The 15,731-nt window shown below is 46.7% G+C and overlaps 1 protein-coding gene across 1 annotated transcript in view; it reads right to left on the bottom strand.

Annotated features, from left to right (window-relative positions):
- DIS3L2 (DIS3 like 3'-5' exoribonuclease 2) overlaps positions 1–15,731 on the bottom strand; it is a 349,252-nt gene that overhangs the window by 56,846 nt on the left and 276,675 nt on the right. Inside the window, exon 13 of the mRNA XM_032857493.1 lies at positions 14,884–15,117. Within this exon, the coding sequence (XP_032713384.1) occupies positions 14,884–15,117 (234 nt within the window). The remainder of the gene's footprint in view (positions 1–14,883; positions 15,118–15,731) is intronic.

Below are 15,731 nucleotides of genomic sequence, written 5' to 3'. Positions count from 1 at the left end.
TTTTATAGAATTGCCGAACAGAGGACTTGGGAGCTGATCAAGCCCACAAACAGTAAAACAAATATAAGTCAAAACAATAATAAAACGCCATTTTCAACCTATCATGAAAACGAAGATTAAATAAAACCCACAAACTCTCCATTTGGTGAGATGCAATGACAATACACTATTGTTCCTGCTGGGGAAAGCCTAAATTAGCTTAACCTTTCTGGAAAATCACCTGGCAGTTTGTATCAAAAGCTTTGAAAACGCACACCCTTTAGGATACATAGAAAAATGTTATGGCCAGGTCATGGATGACTGATGCCTCTGCTGGCCTTACTTGTTAATCTCTAAATTTTTATAAAACAAACAAGTATTACTTTTCTAAGAAAATAGTAAGTTAATCAAAAAGAGAAAAGTATCACAAAAAAAAAGAAAAAAAAAGAATTCCCTTCCATTCAGTCATTCCAAGAAATTATTCCGAAGGAAATAATCCAAAATGATTTTTAAAAATTTTATGCAGATAATTAATTGCAGTGCTATTTATAATAGCAAAAGCTAAAAGCAGCCCAACTGGGGAAGCATTACATAAACTGTGCAATATTCTGCCTCACTTCTCTGAGTGACCTGGAGTAGGAAGGGGAACTCCATCTCCCTCCCTTCCCGCCTCATAAACCCTGCGAGGCATCCCCTGTTTGGGAGTCTGGTCCCAACCCCTGAGTAGGTGAAGGCTTGGCTCGGGGGCTGGTAGGAGAGGCCTCATCTTCACCCCTGCACCTCCATTTCAAGCCCTTCCCCTCTGTCTCGACCCAACTGCAGGATTGCAAATGAGGGGAAGGCTTTCCAGGCCACAGCCGTCGGTGACCCCCACAGCCCCACGGTAGCACTGTAGAGATGGCTCTTCCGTGAGGACAGAAATGGGGTCTTTCTCAGCATCTCTGGCCACACAGCTAACAGGCATTTGCTGTTTGGTGTCAGGCTCTGTTCTAAGCATTTTAAGGGTACAAGATACTAACCTAACAGGACCCTGATGGCAAAGGCACTATGATTATCTCCATTTTACCAATGGTGTCTCAGGAACATCATCTCTACTTTTTTTTTTTTTTTAAAGATTTTACTTAAAAAAAATTTTTTTTTATTTTTAAAGATTTTTATTTGTTTATTTGACAGACAGAGATCACAAGTAGGCAGAGAGGCAGGCAGAGAGAGAGAGAGAGGAGTTGGGGGGGGGAAGCAGGCTCCCTGCTGAGCAGCGAGCCTGAGGCGGGGCTTGATCCCAGGACCCTGAGATCATGACCTGAGCGGAAGGCAGAGGCTTAACCCACTGAGCCACCCAGGTGCCCCAAATATTTTACTTTTAAGTAATCATAACATGGGGTTCGAACTTAAAACCCCGAGATCAGAGTTGCTCACTCTATGGACCAAGCCAGACAAGTGACCCACGTTATCTCCATTTTATGATTATCTCAGGAAGATGTTATCTCATGTTACTGCTTATTATCTTAGGAAACTGAGGCACAGAAAACTAAGAGTCACACAGCTGAGTGCAAGGGTTAGGGTCAGAATGCAGGTGGACCCGCCCAGGGTCTGTCTGCTCTGTAAGTCTTCACTGACTTGTAGCTGGTGACAAGAAGAGAATGGGATCTGGACCTAGGCCAGTCTGGAGCAGAAGCATGTACCAAAGGGAAGTTCAAAGCTAGGCCTCTGGGCAACCCGGACAGATCTCAGGAACCGAGAAGTCCTCAGCAACAAGCAGTCAGGAATCAAGTCCAGGAAGCAGGATGGCCAAGCAGGCGGAGGAAAGGGAGAAGCTTCTGAGCTCTGCCCTTGTTCTGCTTCAGCTCAGGAGCGTGTCCCTGCACGCCAGCCGGGGAGGCAGGAAAGACTTTGAGCATGGTCCCAGTGCTTGGCTGGGTGGAGGGCAGGAGAACGGAAGGGGAGAGCTCCCTTGTTATTTACAGAAGGAAACTGATTGCAGCAAAGCAGTTTCAGACTGCTGCATGGCCCAGCCTACATTCTCAGAGCTCAGTAATGGCTCCCTGTTCATATGTACTTCAAACCCATGGACTGTTATTCATTAGCAAATTTTCCTATTTAGGAGCTTGCCAATTTAATGCTGACAAGCAGATAAGAAACCTGCTGGGATTCCCTCCCTGGGTGTTGCCCTTCGGAGTCTGAGCTCATTTCTCTCTAATCTGGCAGATTTCCTTTACCCCAGGGGGTCACAATTCAAGGGGCAATTAAAGAATTTCTAATTTATTTTCAGAATTTCCAATGTTTTTCTTATAGCAAATTGCCAATTTCTATTTTGTACAGGAGAAAACTTTTAAAAATAGATTGACCTTGTCTCTAATTGACTTTTAAAGTAGCCCCTTCCAACCATAGCCAGTGTTCTCATACAAAACACCTAGGCAGCCACCTCCACTCAAACCCAGTGCGACCTATCATCCAGGCTTTTCCCTCACACTTCCCTCTTCTATTTGTGTCCCATTTCCTCCGTGAGACATTAAGCTACTCTGAGGGCTGGGACACGGAAAGCTGGGATCATGTTCTCTTCTGTTTTTCCCCAATACCTGGCACAGTACTTGTACGTGGTAGATATTTAAAAAAAAAAAAAAAAGTGTGGGAAATTAAAAAGATAAGTCAAAAGGGATCAAGTTACAAAACACTTTGAAAACTCTTAAATTCTCTTTTGTTGAAAAATGTCTGCCACATGCCATTTAAAAGGGGAATGGGAAGAGTGCTACAAAACAAACAGTGTTACAATAATATTCTGCTTTTAAAAACGTGGGAATTCCCTGAGGAATAACGGGACAAGCTCTTCAAGTTCTAGACTGGATATAAAGTGGGCACTGGGTCCTGGAGCCCCCACCAGCTGCAGGTGACATTTACGGTGCCTGTGGAGTGCCAACACCACAGACTGGCAGGTAAGAAGTTGCAGCAACGTTATCTACTTTCTCCACAGCTGACGTTCAAGAATCCAGGCAAGGAGGGAGATGAAGGTAATAAAGAAATAAAATGATAACATGAAATGAATGAAAACCTATGAAATATTGCTATCTGGACCCCTTTGGAGCAGGCCTCCAGAGGAAGTGAGGTGTGTGGGACTGGGGAGAGCAGCTGGAGGCCGAGGCTCTGTGAAGGCAGAGAAGGATGAGGAAGGGAGATGGACTGGGAACGTCAAACACAGGCCTCCGAAGGGGCCTCTGAAGCCAGGAGGCACTTGGGCCTGATGCAGCAATCCAGCCCTTCTCAAAGGCCAGTCTGGGATGAACAAAATGAGAAAGAGGTTTCCCACAAAGCTCAGTCAAGTCACTGGGAAAGACTGCTTCACACTGTGAAAGATATCTTTCCCTCATTTTGGTGCTAAAATGTCTTCATTTGTGAAATCATGACGACAGTAAATGGTAAATAGCTTTTTAAGACAATGTCCTTGTTTGGCAAAATTAAAACTTAGCCATCCTAGATCTTGTCCTGGAAGAGCTACAGAAAGCTGACTGGTCCCTGAAATTTGCTTCAGGAGACTGCAGGTCCTCGAGTGACAGGTGAAAGCAGTGTTTGGGGGAACTCAATCTGGCAGCAGAGCTTAGGGCAGGCCGTGAACAGGAGCAGAGGCCCCCTTGGCTCCCCAGACCATGGAAACCGAAATCCACTGGGCCAGCCCTGAGAAGCAGTCATGCTAAAATCTCAGGGTCAGCTGCAAGGGTTCCCTTTCCCCAATGCAGGTTTTACTAACGTCAAAGGATTCCACATCTCTTATGTAGCTGTTTGGCTCATATTCGAGTGACGTGGGCTGTGACATGGGGGCAGGCTGAGGACGTGCAGAGAGTCCTGTGAATAGAAATGGGAGAGGCCAAGCTTCCTAATCAATTACCCGAAAGACTGAGCTCCCAGGAGCCAAATCTCTTCTGTCTGTTGAGGCCACTAACCTGAAAGTCTTACATCTCAGAGTGGAACAAGGGATGCTGGCCGCTGCCCTGCTTGACCCCCAGAAATGTCTTATATATCATCTCGTCAGCGTGAGAGCCCTTGGCCTCCCTTCTCTGCCCCCTGGAAATGCTAGGGACTTAAGTCTGAGTCATCTGGGCACACTCTCAACCCCAACTGTGATGTGAGTTATCTACTCTGCTCAGACAGCCCAGCAGCCTAACACAGAACCCCTGTCTTATGCAAACCATTTCCATGAGAAGCAAAATCAGGCTCCGATCAGAATTCATGGAGGGAGCAGAGACCAGGATCCCATCGTGATACACAGATCATTTCCATTTTGTCATGTGGGTGGGGGATAGCAGCTGACATCAGCTTACCCCAGAGGGAGTCTCTGTGGAAGGCAGGTGGCGGGGAGATCTGGTGCCTTGCCCACCTTTCCATGTGGGCGAGCCAGGTCTCCGACAAGCCTGGACATCTCCATTCCCAGGGTGGTACACTAGGGGTCTCTGCCTTCCCCTGGAGAGCCTCTGCTGCCAGGCTCCCCTTGGGGACACAGGCTCCCTGGTCTGAGGAGATGGAGGTGATGCCTTAGAAACACTGCCAGTCCCCTGGGGGGCTGGAGCTTCTTGCCTCTGCACACCTGTCCGGGCAGCTCCACCTTGAGAAAGTCCTCATTACACCCTGTTCTAAACCCTGGATCCCTTGGCGAGGAATCAAACACCCAACCCTTCTATTCAAAGAGGGGAGGAAACCTCTGATTTATAATGTGCATTTAATTCTCTTACGTAAGCACCCCTCTCTTTGAGAGCTACAGTCCCCTGTCCAGGTCACAACTACCTTCCTCTTTTTAAAAAAGACCAATATGTACAGAGATGGTCAGAGACCTTGCAATGCCTGGTTAGAAACAAGCAGCGTGCAGGGGGCAGGGATACAGAGACGAATAAGACGCTGTCCTTACCCTTCAGGAAGTCACAGTCTTAGAGAAGGAGACAGGGAGGAAAATGAGAAATGACAAAGCAGTGGGACAATGTGATCAAGACAGGCAACAGGTATAAATAAAGAGCTGGGGAGCCTGAAGTGGGAGGAGGGGAGGGAGAGCGGGGAAGGGGCTGGCCGATGCAAACCTCTCTGCAGCAGAATTGCAGGTGCCTTCTTCAGGTTCTTGGAAATGAAGACAGGTTTATGGGGGAGGGGGTACTTTCCCCCTCTGTAAGAAATAAGCCTGGATATAGGCAAGTAGAAAGCAGCAGCAGGCAAGTGAAAAGCTCCTAGAACTTTTCTCCTAGAACTGGGACGGGACCGAGTCCACTCTCTAAAGTTATATAAGAAGCCGTCTTCAGAATTCTGCTGAGGATTTGTACTGGTCCTTGTGGGCAAGAAGAAAGCACCAGCCCTCGATCCTCCTCTGTGGCCACTGCTTGGGAGGGGGGGCACTTTTAGGGGCCCTGGAGGGCACTGAGTGGTGAAGGTCACACTTGGCCCATTTCCGGGTACATGGCCTAGTAGGGGCCATACTTCTGCTCCCTCTAATCACTACAACCAGAGTTCTTTTTAGAACATTAACTTCTGGGTTATTTCAAATGCTGGAACCCACTCGAGCTGCCTTCTCTGATCCAAACTTTTATCACCAATAGAATATTTCATTCTCAGTCTGACTTGTGTGTCTATTTCTCAGTGGGTTCGGGACTCAAGAGGAGAGAGTAGCACGATGGGCTTTATGCCATGTTGTCCCAACAGAGTGGGCATTCCCTGCCCTTCGGCTCCCCTGTCACCAGTCGTGTCCTTCCCTGGCACTACTGTGCGAGTCAGCCTTCCCTCCCCTAGCCAGCCCTCTTCTACGAATCCCATTCCACCTAAAAACCTATACCTTCAGCCCTGAGTCAACGGACTATGCCCTTGCTTTTATCTTATTGGAGTTTCTTGTAAGTACACAGAGTTCTTCTCAAGTTCACTCTGTAACTGGAAGGTAGAAAGTTGGCCTTCCACTGCCTCAGGCTCCTTTAGAGAACTATGGGCAGTACTCATAACACAACGGTTACTTAAGAAATATCTGTCCAGTGAGGGTCCAAGATCATGTTTGAGTCTGTATTTTTAACAACTTCCAGGATAATACTACCTGTATTCCTGAAAATTATGAGTAAATGAGTATGCGACATGCCTAAGGGAAGAGCACATGAAGAGTTTGGGGTTTTAATAACAAGCTGCTCGGCACAGTTACTCTGCTACTTAATGATATATGTTCGTTTTTATCCACATGTTGACAAGCCACAAACAGTGCTCAGCTCCCACAGTGGCTGTAATTCGTGTTACTTAGCTACAACTAGGTCAAGTTTTCAGGTCTGTCTCTTGTTCATGCCTTGGGATGCATAAGTAGGGACTGGCTTCCCCGATTCCATATGAAAGTAGGGATGCCATCCGATCCATCTCTTCCCTTCTCTCAGAGGCATGACCAGGGCTCCCTGTGCTGCCAGGTCCTCCCCGAAGCCTGAGGCTGCAGCTCGTTCTGTCCAGCTTTTCCCCTCGCCTCACAGAGGCCGCGCTAGATGGCCTGGCTGCTGACTCGCTCAAAGGAGCACAGATTCTTGGCTGAAGATTTATTTATAAATGAGCTAGATACGCTTAAATGAAAACTTTGCTAATATAATTAGTATGAAGCTGGCAACTGGGAAAAACTTACAGACTGATAGTCTTTAAACCTCACTAATTCTAGAACTCTCTCCATGCCTTGAAATAATGCACATCTGTCAACACTGAAACAGAAGCCTTGAACTTCTAGTGGAAACCTTCCTGGACTGTTTCCTACTACCCTGAAGAAAAGCACAGCGATTCTTATGGTAAAGCCACACTGGACTCTTTAGTCTTAATTCAGTTTGATTTCTTTATAATTATTCATGTCAGGCCAACCCAAGGCTATTAGACACAGGAGGTAAGAGCCACAGAAGAAAGGCTACTGAATTTCCAATGTTCTCTGAGGATCTGAACATGCAACAATAATTCTCAACATCATTTCAAAAAGGATGGGTTTCTTTATGGATTCTAATGAGAGGAAAGAAGGATCTCATTTTGGGGCAGGAGGTCGCTCTCCGGTCTCAGCTTCCAACAAGGGGTTAGCAAGATGCTTTCAACTACCCCTCTCAGCCATTTAAAATTTTTGGACTCTAGTGGCGCCTGAGGGGCTCAGTCTTTTAAGCGTCTGACTCTTGATTTTGGCTCAGGTCACGATCTCAGGGTCCTGAGATTGAGCTCTGCGTTGGGCACTGTGCTGAGCGTGGAACCTGCTTGGGATTCTCTCTCTCCCTCTCCCCCTACAGGCACTCCCCGCCCCACTCACGCTCTCTCTCTCAAAAAAAAGAAAAAACCTAGGCTTAATTTTAGGTTGAGTATTTTTTGTAATGGCTAATGATAGAAGAGTCTATGTGTGACACTCCTCTTTGTAGGCAAGACCTCATGAAAATAAAATAAAATAGGAATGATGAAGGAATAATCCAAGACCACAGCCATTGGGACATTGCAGGAGACCAGGACATGACTTTGAGAGAGAGAGAAGGAAAGAGAGGCAGGGACAGACAGACACATACACTCAGTACAGACACAGAACTCCTGACAGGTATTCCCACACTTGGTGCCCATATTCATAGGCTACTGGAAGGAGCAGAAGTTGGCACAACCTTTCTGCAAGGGAATGGGGCACTGTTTGAAGATTCTTAAATATGTCCCTCTGATCCTATCAGCATAGTTCTAGGACCATCCTAATGAAATCATCAGAATCAGCGTAAAGACTTAGGACACAAGGTGGCTATGGCACTATTATGTATAATATTAAAAAAAATCATAATCTAAATATCCACAATTGTGTCATGGCTAAATGTTCCAGAGCTTACTAATATGAGGAAATATTACAGATGCATTACAGTGGTTTAGAAGAATTTTGAATGACATGGGAAAAAATTCATTCTATAATATTAAAAAGCAGAATATGAAAATTATATGTATGTTATGCTAACCACTCCTCCCTCCTGCCATGAAGTGTTAAGGAGGATATTCAAAAGGAAACATAAGACATCTAAATATTAGCAGTGGCTATTTCTGGATGATGGAGTTATAAGTGGTTTTTATTTATTCTTTACACTGTTGTATTTTCTAAATTTTGTAACATTAGAATATACTTAAATACCTTTTCATAGATCAAGGAATTTACTTATGCTTTTATAATCCGATACAAAGCTTCCTTTCTAAGGAAAAGAAGGGTTCAATGGGGCCTACCTAAGAACTGGGACACAAGGAGGTGTTTCTCACCTGCCTGCCTACCTAGCGCCCCATGGCTGCTCATTCTGGAGTCTTCCCCAGAGCTCATTCCCCTCATCACCAGCACCTGGCACACACCATGTGCCCAGTAAAAGCTTTTGGAAGGTATACTGAATGAAGGACTCCATGACTTAGACAATAGAGACCGATTCGACAAACACGTCCGACCATCTGACCAGCAGCTTGTCCCGGTGCTTTACTGGGGATGTAAATAATAATTATGACCAAGGAAGAGTGAGGCAGGATGAATAGCCCATTCTTTCTACCTTGCACCAGATATCACATGGCACAACAATTCAACAGCACAGGGCTGGAAGGCTCATTTTTTGCAAACGACTGTACTGAAGGCGAGAACAGAAACATTCTTCACTGTAACTTTAAACATACGAGTCAACAAAACCTATAGCTACATACAGCAGCGGGGGCGGGGTGGGGCCCCCCGTAGAGCTGGCTTCGGCCACGAGCAGGCCCACCCCACCAGCGGGTGAGAAGGCAGAGCCAGCCTCTCTCTCTGCAGGCGGGCTGGGGAGGAGACCCAACTGCGAAGAGGCTGCCAGCTCGCAGAGGTGGGAAATGAGAGCCGCTGCTCTGTTGGCCTCTGGCTAATTAAAGCTACCTGCCTGTAACTAGGGTAAGGGAACTGGTGCTGATCTGATTCATTCCTCTACTTCTGGCCTCTGATTGGACCTGCTAAACGTGGTACTAATCAAAGGAATAATTTACTTAATTGCATGAAACCACCCCCAGAGCTAACTAATCCCCGCCGTTCTCCATCACCTCGCCTGATTCCCCGATGCGGTGATTATGAGCCCTGAAGAGCCGCCTGGGTCCCAGAGCTAAATTTCAGGTGAGTGGGGGTCAGCAAGCTATGGACCCCAGGCCAGATCAAGCCTTCTACCTGCTCTTATACAGCTAAAAATGCTTTTTACATTTTTAAAAATAATTTTAAAAAATATTTTATTTATTTATTTGACAGAGAGAGAGAGAGAGAGATCACAAGTAGGCAGAGAGGCAGGCAGAGAGAGAGAGAGGGGGAAGCAGGCTTCCTGCTGAGCAGACAGCCCGATTTGGGCCTCGATCCCAGAACCCTGGGATCATGACCCGAGCCAAAGGCAGAAGCTTAACCCACTGAGCCACCCAGGCGCCCTCTTTTTACATTTTTAAATGATCCAAAAATCATCAAAGGGAGAACACTATTTTATGAAATGAAAAGGATGTCAAGTTCAAATTCCAGGGTCCTTAAAGCTTTCTTGGCACACAGTCTGCTCACCGGTTCGTCTGTGGCTACTCTCACATCGCAACAGCAGAGTTGGGGAGTTGAGACAGAGGCCGTATGGCCCACAAAGTCCCAAATATTTACTATCTGGCCCTTTCCAGCAAGTCTGCAGACTCCTGACTTCAGGGCTGGGTTAGTCCAAGGACATCCAGAATAGCACTCCACAGCAGCTTGGGTCCCAAGGTACTTAAAAATTATTTCACTATCAAGTTTATCATTATAATCAAGTCCACTTAAAGAAAGTGCCCAATGTCTGGGCTTCAAATCCTGCCAGGAGGGTGTCATAGAAGAGGTAGCTGAGAGTTCAGTAAAGGCTCTTTTAGTTTGGAGGTATCACCCAAGATGGAAATATAAACTCTTCTTCACTGTAACTTTCGCTAAATTCAGAAAGTCAAAGGCTCAGTAGGAACCATTCACGTCCTTGACCACTTGCTAGGAAGACCCCAAAAAGGGCCCAGTTTCTCACAGGCCATCATGCGGGTTTCTCACAGAAGCCCACACACAGAGTGGGCTCTCTCTAAGGGCCCTCTCCTGACTGAGGAATGTTGGGCTGAGAGAAAGCCCCAGAACACTGTAAGTGTAGCTTCCTGAAGATAATCAATTTTCCCTGAGATGTTTTTGTTTGAGGGTTCTATTTACCACGCCGCTATCCTCCCTTGCTATCCTTTCTTAAAGGCAACCACTAAGACACAGAATGCTAAAAGGAGTCTGAGGCCATGTCAGATCACAGGCAGCATTCTCTTCCTCTCTAGAGAGAAGGCTGCCCGGGAGCAGACTTTGTGTTGGGCATAAACAGAAGTTTCAGGGAGCTGGGCACACCCTCAGGGCCTGTCCAGCAGGCCCGAGTCATGGAGCAAGGACAGAACCAGAGTGAGGAGGGAGGGCTTCTCAGTTTCCTTTCCCCAAAACTCAAGGTTTGCGTATGATTATAAACCGTTATGGTTCCTTTTACTACAAAAACATCTGGGCCCCGTTTGGGGGCATCTCCTTTCAAGAAACAACAGTGACATATGTGATGATAAAGAAAATGAGACCAGAATCTGTGGAGAGTCTAGAATTAACATGGCAGCAGGAAACGTGAAGATGGGAAAAAACCACCCAGAAGCAATACTACTCAACTCCTGTGACCAAAAAGCACAAAGAATGCATTAGGCATCTGCATTTGCTTTTTGGGCAGTGAAACAAAGGGGCATCCTTTCACAGAGCTAGAACTTCTGTAGAACGAGGTTCGAGCTCTAGGTGAAGGAGGCCTGTGACAGGAAGCGGGCGATCTGACCTTCAAGGCAGCCTTTCCCAATGGGTCCCACACCACAGTACATACACACCTTGGTCGTATTTGATAGCACGCTGGGGTGAGCAGACAACTTCAGCAAGCAGACCCTGGGGACTGGAGCCAGCCCAGGCAGCCCTGAGGGCTGAGGGTGCACTGTCTCCCATTGGCTGAGGCCGCTCTGGCTGATGCTGCCCACTGCAGTCGCCCGGTGGTCAAGCAGCTCTGTATTTCTGTGTGTTCTAACCTCTGAACTGGTCCGACCCTGGCTGAACAGACAGACGCTACCCTAGTACCCCCCACCTCCCTCATTCCGGAAGTCCTCATGGTAAACTGACTTCCCGGAAAGGGAAAATTTCTGGTTTAGCAGATGTATTCCGCATCCAAGGGCCTACTGTGTGACAGGCACGGCCTCTCTAATTGAGGCGCGTGTGAAAGGGCTTATTTTTTTTAAGGACTGACCAAAAATGTGGACATGGTGAAATGAGGCAAACAAAGCCTCAGAGAGAAGCTCCAAACAGCCAGCTACGCCAAATGCACCAAGGAAAAATGGATTTTTGCAAGGGCAAAGGCAGGCAGCAGGCCTGGGGGAACAAACCCGGTCACCCCTGAATGGGGCCATTGAGCTGATTTATAAAGGATCTTGCCAGTGTCCCTTGCTGCGCGAGATTGATGTGTTCTTCCTTCCAAAGCTGTGGTCCACACAACTTGTTTTCTGGGGAACCAAGGAATCCACTCCAAGGATGTACATCCATTATTTTCAAACCTTAATTAACTGGAACCCAATTAGGACTTTTGAGGGCTTTTTCTCCCCCTCACTTTGAAGGAAAACCTTTCTCTCTTAAGTCAGCATGATGTAAATGGGGGAAAATTGAACAAAGAATCAGCTATCTGATTTCTTGCATATAAGCAATTCACTTAACCTTTGCGGGGGGCATCAGCTTGCCAACATATAAATTTTGAGAGCCAATGAGATAGAAATATCTAAGGCTGTTTTTAGCAATTAAGTTCTGATTCTACAATAAGCCAACAGATCAGTAACAATAATCTGTGATCATTCTTCTTCCTTGACTACCATACCCTTCCTACTGTGAGTTGAGATCACCTAACAGTGACCTTTTATAGTTTTATCGTTATAGAGCATTTCTTATATTTAATCCAATCAAACATTCTAACAATCTGATAGGGTAAGATCTCTAAGATGTTATAACAGAAGCCCTCTCATTTGAGGTGCTTGAAGGAGTGGTTAGTAAGTTATTGTAGGGGCTGGCTAAGGAGGAGAATCAGGGGTGCCTAGGAGACTCCATTGGTTAAGCGTCTGACTTTTGGTTTCTGCTCAGGTCATGATCTCAGGGTTCTGGAATCGAGCCCTGTGTTGGGCTCGCCGCTCAGCGGGCAGTCAGCTTGAATTCTCTCTCTCTCTCTCTTTCTCCCTTTGCCCCTCCCTCCACTTGCCCTCATGCATGCACTCTCTAAATAAATAAATAAAATCTTTTAAAAAATAAAGAGGGGACTCGTACATGAGATATATTTATAACTAATCATTTAATTTACGTAAATGTATATTCATTGTTTTTCAAAATATAAAACTTTTTTTTTTAAGATTTTATTTATTTATTTGACATAGACAGAGAGCAATCACAAGTAGGCAGAGAGGCAGGCAGAGAGAGAGGGGGATGCAGGCTCCCCGCTGAGTAGAGAGCAGGATGTGGGGCTCGATCCCAGGACCCTGAGATCATGACCTGAGCCAAAGGCAGGGGCTTAATCTACTGAGCCACCCAGGCACCTCAAAATATAAAGCTTTTTAAAAGAAGATGATAATTGATTTCTACATTTTTTTTCTGAATAAATTACTCATAATTCATTGTCTATAATTTATAGTTTTGTTTCTTTTTAAAATTTTTTTTTTTTTTTGAGAGAGTGAGAGAGTGTGATTGAGAGCGAACAGGAGAAGGGGCTCCATTTCATAACCCTGAGATCATGACTTGAACCAAAATCAGGAGTTGGACCGTTAGCTGCCTGAGCCACACAGGCACCCCTACAGTTTTTGTTTCTTTAAGAGAGGGAGAACGTAGACATCTGTAAAGCCGTCTGAGTACAGAATTCTTCCTGAATTTTATGATTTTTCCCTCCTATTTTTATATAGTAGTCACAGGCAAACAGCGGAAGTTTTACAGATTCATCCTTAATGAATCTTTTCAGACAGTTTCAGTTTTCACAGAAACAACAGCTTTCTTTTTTATGCTCTTATCTGATCAGTATATCTTATTTGATTTGGGTAAACAGCAAGGTTTTTTGATGCACACAACTGCCCCGGTAGGAGCCGAGGCAGGAGGGAATGTGAGGCAGGCTGCACAGCGCACCACGTGCACCGATCCCTGCACAAGGAAGGACGAGCACCAGCTGAGGAGACCCTGAGGCATCCAGGTGGAGAGTTCGAGAAGGCAGAGGGAGAGGCCTATCAAGGCCTTGGGAAAGAGGGCAGGGCTGGAGAGACAGATTTGGGCATCATCAGCATCCAGTCAGTAGTGACAATCCTAAGAGTAGAAGAATTCGTTCAGGGATTGTGGATAGAGACAAAAAGGAGGGTGGAGAAGACTCCAAGGAACGAGAATCCTACAGGGGACAGCAGAGGAAGAGGCTCCCGCAAAGGGACCAGCAGGACATTACTGGAGATGTCCGAAGAGAAGCAGAGAACCAGGAGGTGAGCTTCAAAGGCGAGCTTCCAAATGCAGAACCAAGTCCAGGAAGCAAGAACCGAAAAGCATCCTTGGATCTGACAACCAGGCAGCCACTGGAGAGTGAGACCCTGGGTGTGTTCATGCCCCCGCCAAGGATTTCCCTGAAGGAAGGAAGGGAGATAGTCTGTCATCTCCTGTACCTTTGGTCCCTCTTCTCCCAGCTCTGCTGGCTTCCCTAGCAGCCACTCAGCCTCCTGACTGCCCATCAGCATTCACAGACGGGTCCGTTCAGGCTGCCTGAGCTCAGGCCAGGGAAGGAGGAGTGTGCAAGCTCTAGAAGGTGCTCTGACTCCCTCAAGCATAGGCAGAACAGCGTGTCCACTTGCCCCAGATGCTGCTAACTTACTCCTAGGACCAAGAGCAGGAACTATTTGCAATGCCGGCTGAGAAGCATTAGTGACATTTATCACAAAAGCTAGGATGAAATGAAATCTCCAATTACAAAGTTTTAAAACAAAGCTTTTTGAGATCCCTCCACGCTGGAAGGCTCAGAAAAAGATGTCTCTGTGAGGCTGCCCCCTTGGTGGTAGTCTCCCTCAGCCAATCCTGCTGCTTAACTCATTTTTCAAATGCCTAGAGACTTCCCTCAGCCTATAGTGAGCAGGCAGAGAGAGCAGGTTCTCAGGGGTATGGGTAAGAAACATAAATGAGAAAAAAAAGCTGCACAATACAGAACACAGGCTCTACTATATGACGTACTGACAACTGGCAAGGAAAGGATTCCTAGGTTTTAAGAGTCGCCACACACAGAAATGGACATGGAAATGTGACCAAGTTTGAGTGACAGCTACCTAAGTCCCAGGGGGCCACGGGAGCAGCTGTGATACGCAAAAGTAATCAGTACCATTCCGGGCTGCCATGTTCCTCAACAGTCAACATTCCCCAGTCTCCTCAGCTCTCTGCCTCTTTAAATATGAATCCAGAATTTATAAACATATGACTCTTTTTGGAAGACAAGGGATAAAAAGAAACACGTTTTTTAAAAAGCCTCATCATCAGATACTGGTCAACTGCCTTGTAAACTTCCCTGTTCCTGTCCCTGTCTCCATTCAGAGGGATGTGAGGTAGAAAGTGAGGGAAGGCTCAAATGCTGGGTTACAGCCTGGCCAGGAAAGACCAGCTGAGAGTGCTGGTCACAGGGCCACCCACACAAACACCGCTCTTTTGCCTTGGCTCATGTCAGTGGGCTTCGTGTGCCTGTGAAGTTCAGAGGGTGGGAAAGAGTTAGTCCCTGCCTGCCTCAGCGAACACTGTTTCAGTGCCGTGACTGGGGAAGGAAAAACGGAAGATCCCAAGACTGCCATGTTGAACCTCACGCATGCTGGGTTCAAGCATAAGTCAAATCTGTTGGTTGCACCAAAAAAAAAGAAGTGACTGACTTGATCCAGACGCAGCGCGCCGTCCACAAACCGTTGTTTGCGTAACTCCTTTGCGATTCCGTGGAGATTCAAGACAGCCCGGTGCACCTCCTCACTGGTGTGCTCGGGGGAGATGGGGGGCAGCTCCTTCTCGGGGATTTTCTCGGTCGGGCTTTCAATCATGCTCTGTGCGTGCTCGTAGCTCAGTTTGGTACAAGAGCGAATGATGGTCCGACCAAACCATTCACCAAGGATCTGCAAAGACAGATTGAGAGGGAATCAGGAGAACTTTTTCCAGGCTTTTCTTTCACGCAACCATTCATCTGTACACATTCTACAGAGATCTACCAAGCACCAACCCTGTGCTCAGAATGGTGTTACATTCTAGCTAGGCACGGAAACCGATCAGATGAGGAAAACGGCTGCCCTCAGGGAGCTCAGGCTCCGAGGGCTGGATTTAAGAGGCTGTGGAGGTCGAGAGAAGGTCTCCAAGCACACAGGTGGTACAGACCAGGCCCAGCGGGAGGGAAACTCAAGGTGAAGGGCCTGCTGGAGCACCTTTCCATTACTTTGAGTGAGTGGTCATTAACAGCAAAACTGGAAGAAAGATAAGGGATGGGGGTAGAAGGCAAAGATGTGACACATGGGCAATCTGAAGACTTGGTAATGGATTGGATGTGGGGTGAGGGAGACAAGGGGGGGGTCACTGACAGAAACAGAGAACACAGGTGAGAGAAGCAGGATGGAGGCAGAAAGAGAAAAGGATTTCCGACTTATTCTATTTGGGCCATTTACGTGAAGACAATGGTCCAGAACAAGGTTTCTCAACCCCAGCACTACTGAGTGGGCTAATTCTTTGTTGTGCGGGC

This window comes from Lontra canadensis, unplaced genomic scaffold (assembly GCF_010015895.1).
Source record: "Lontra canadensis isolate GAN:19392208 unplaced genomic scaffold, GSC_riverotter_1.0 scaffold13, whole genome shotgun sequence".
Lineage (NCBI taxonomy): Eukaryota > Metazoa > Chordata > Mammalia > Carnivora > Mustelidae > Lontra > Lontra canadensis.
This window is presented reverse-complemented; position numbering and strand designations above follow the sequence as displayed.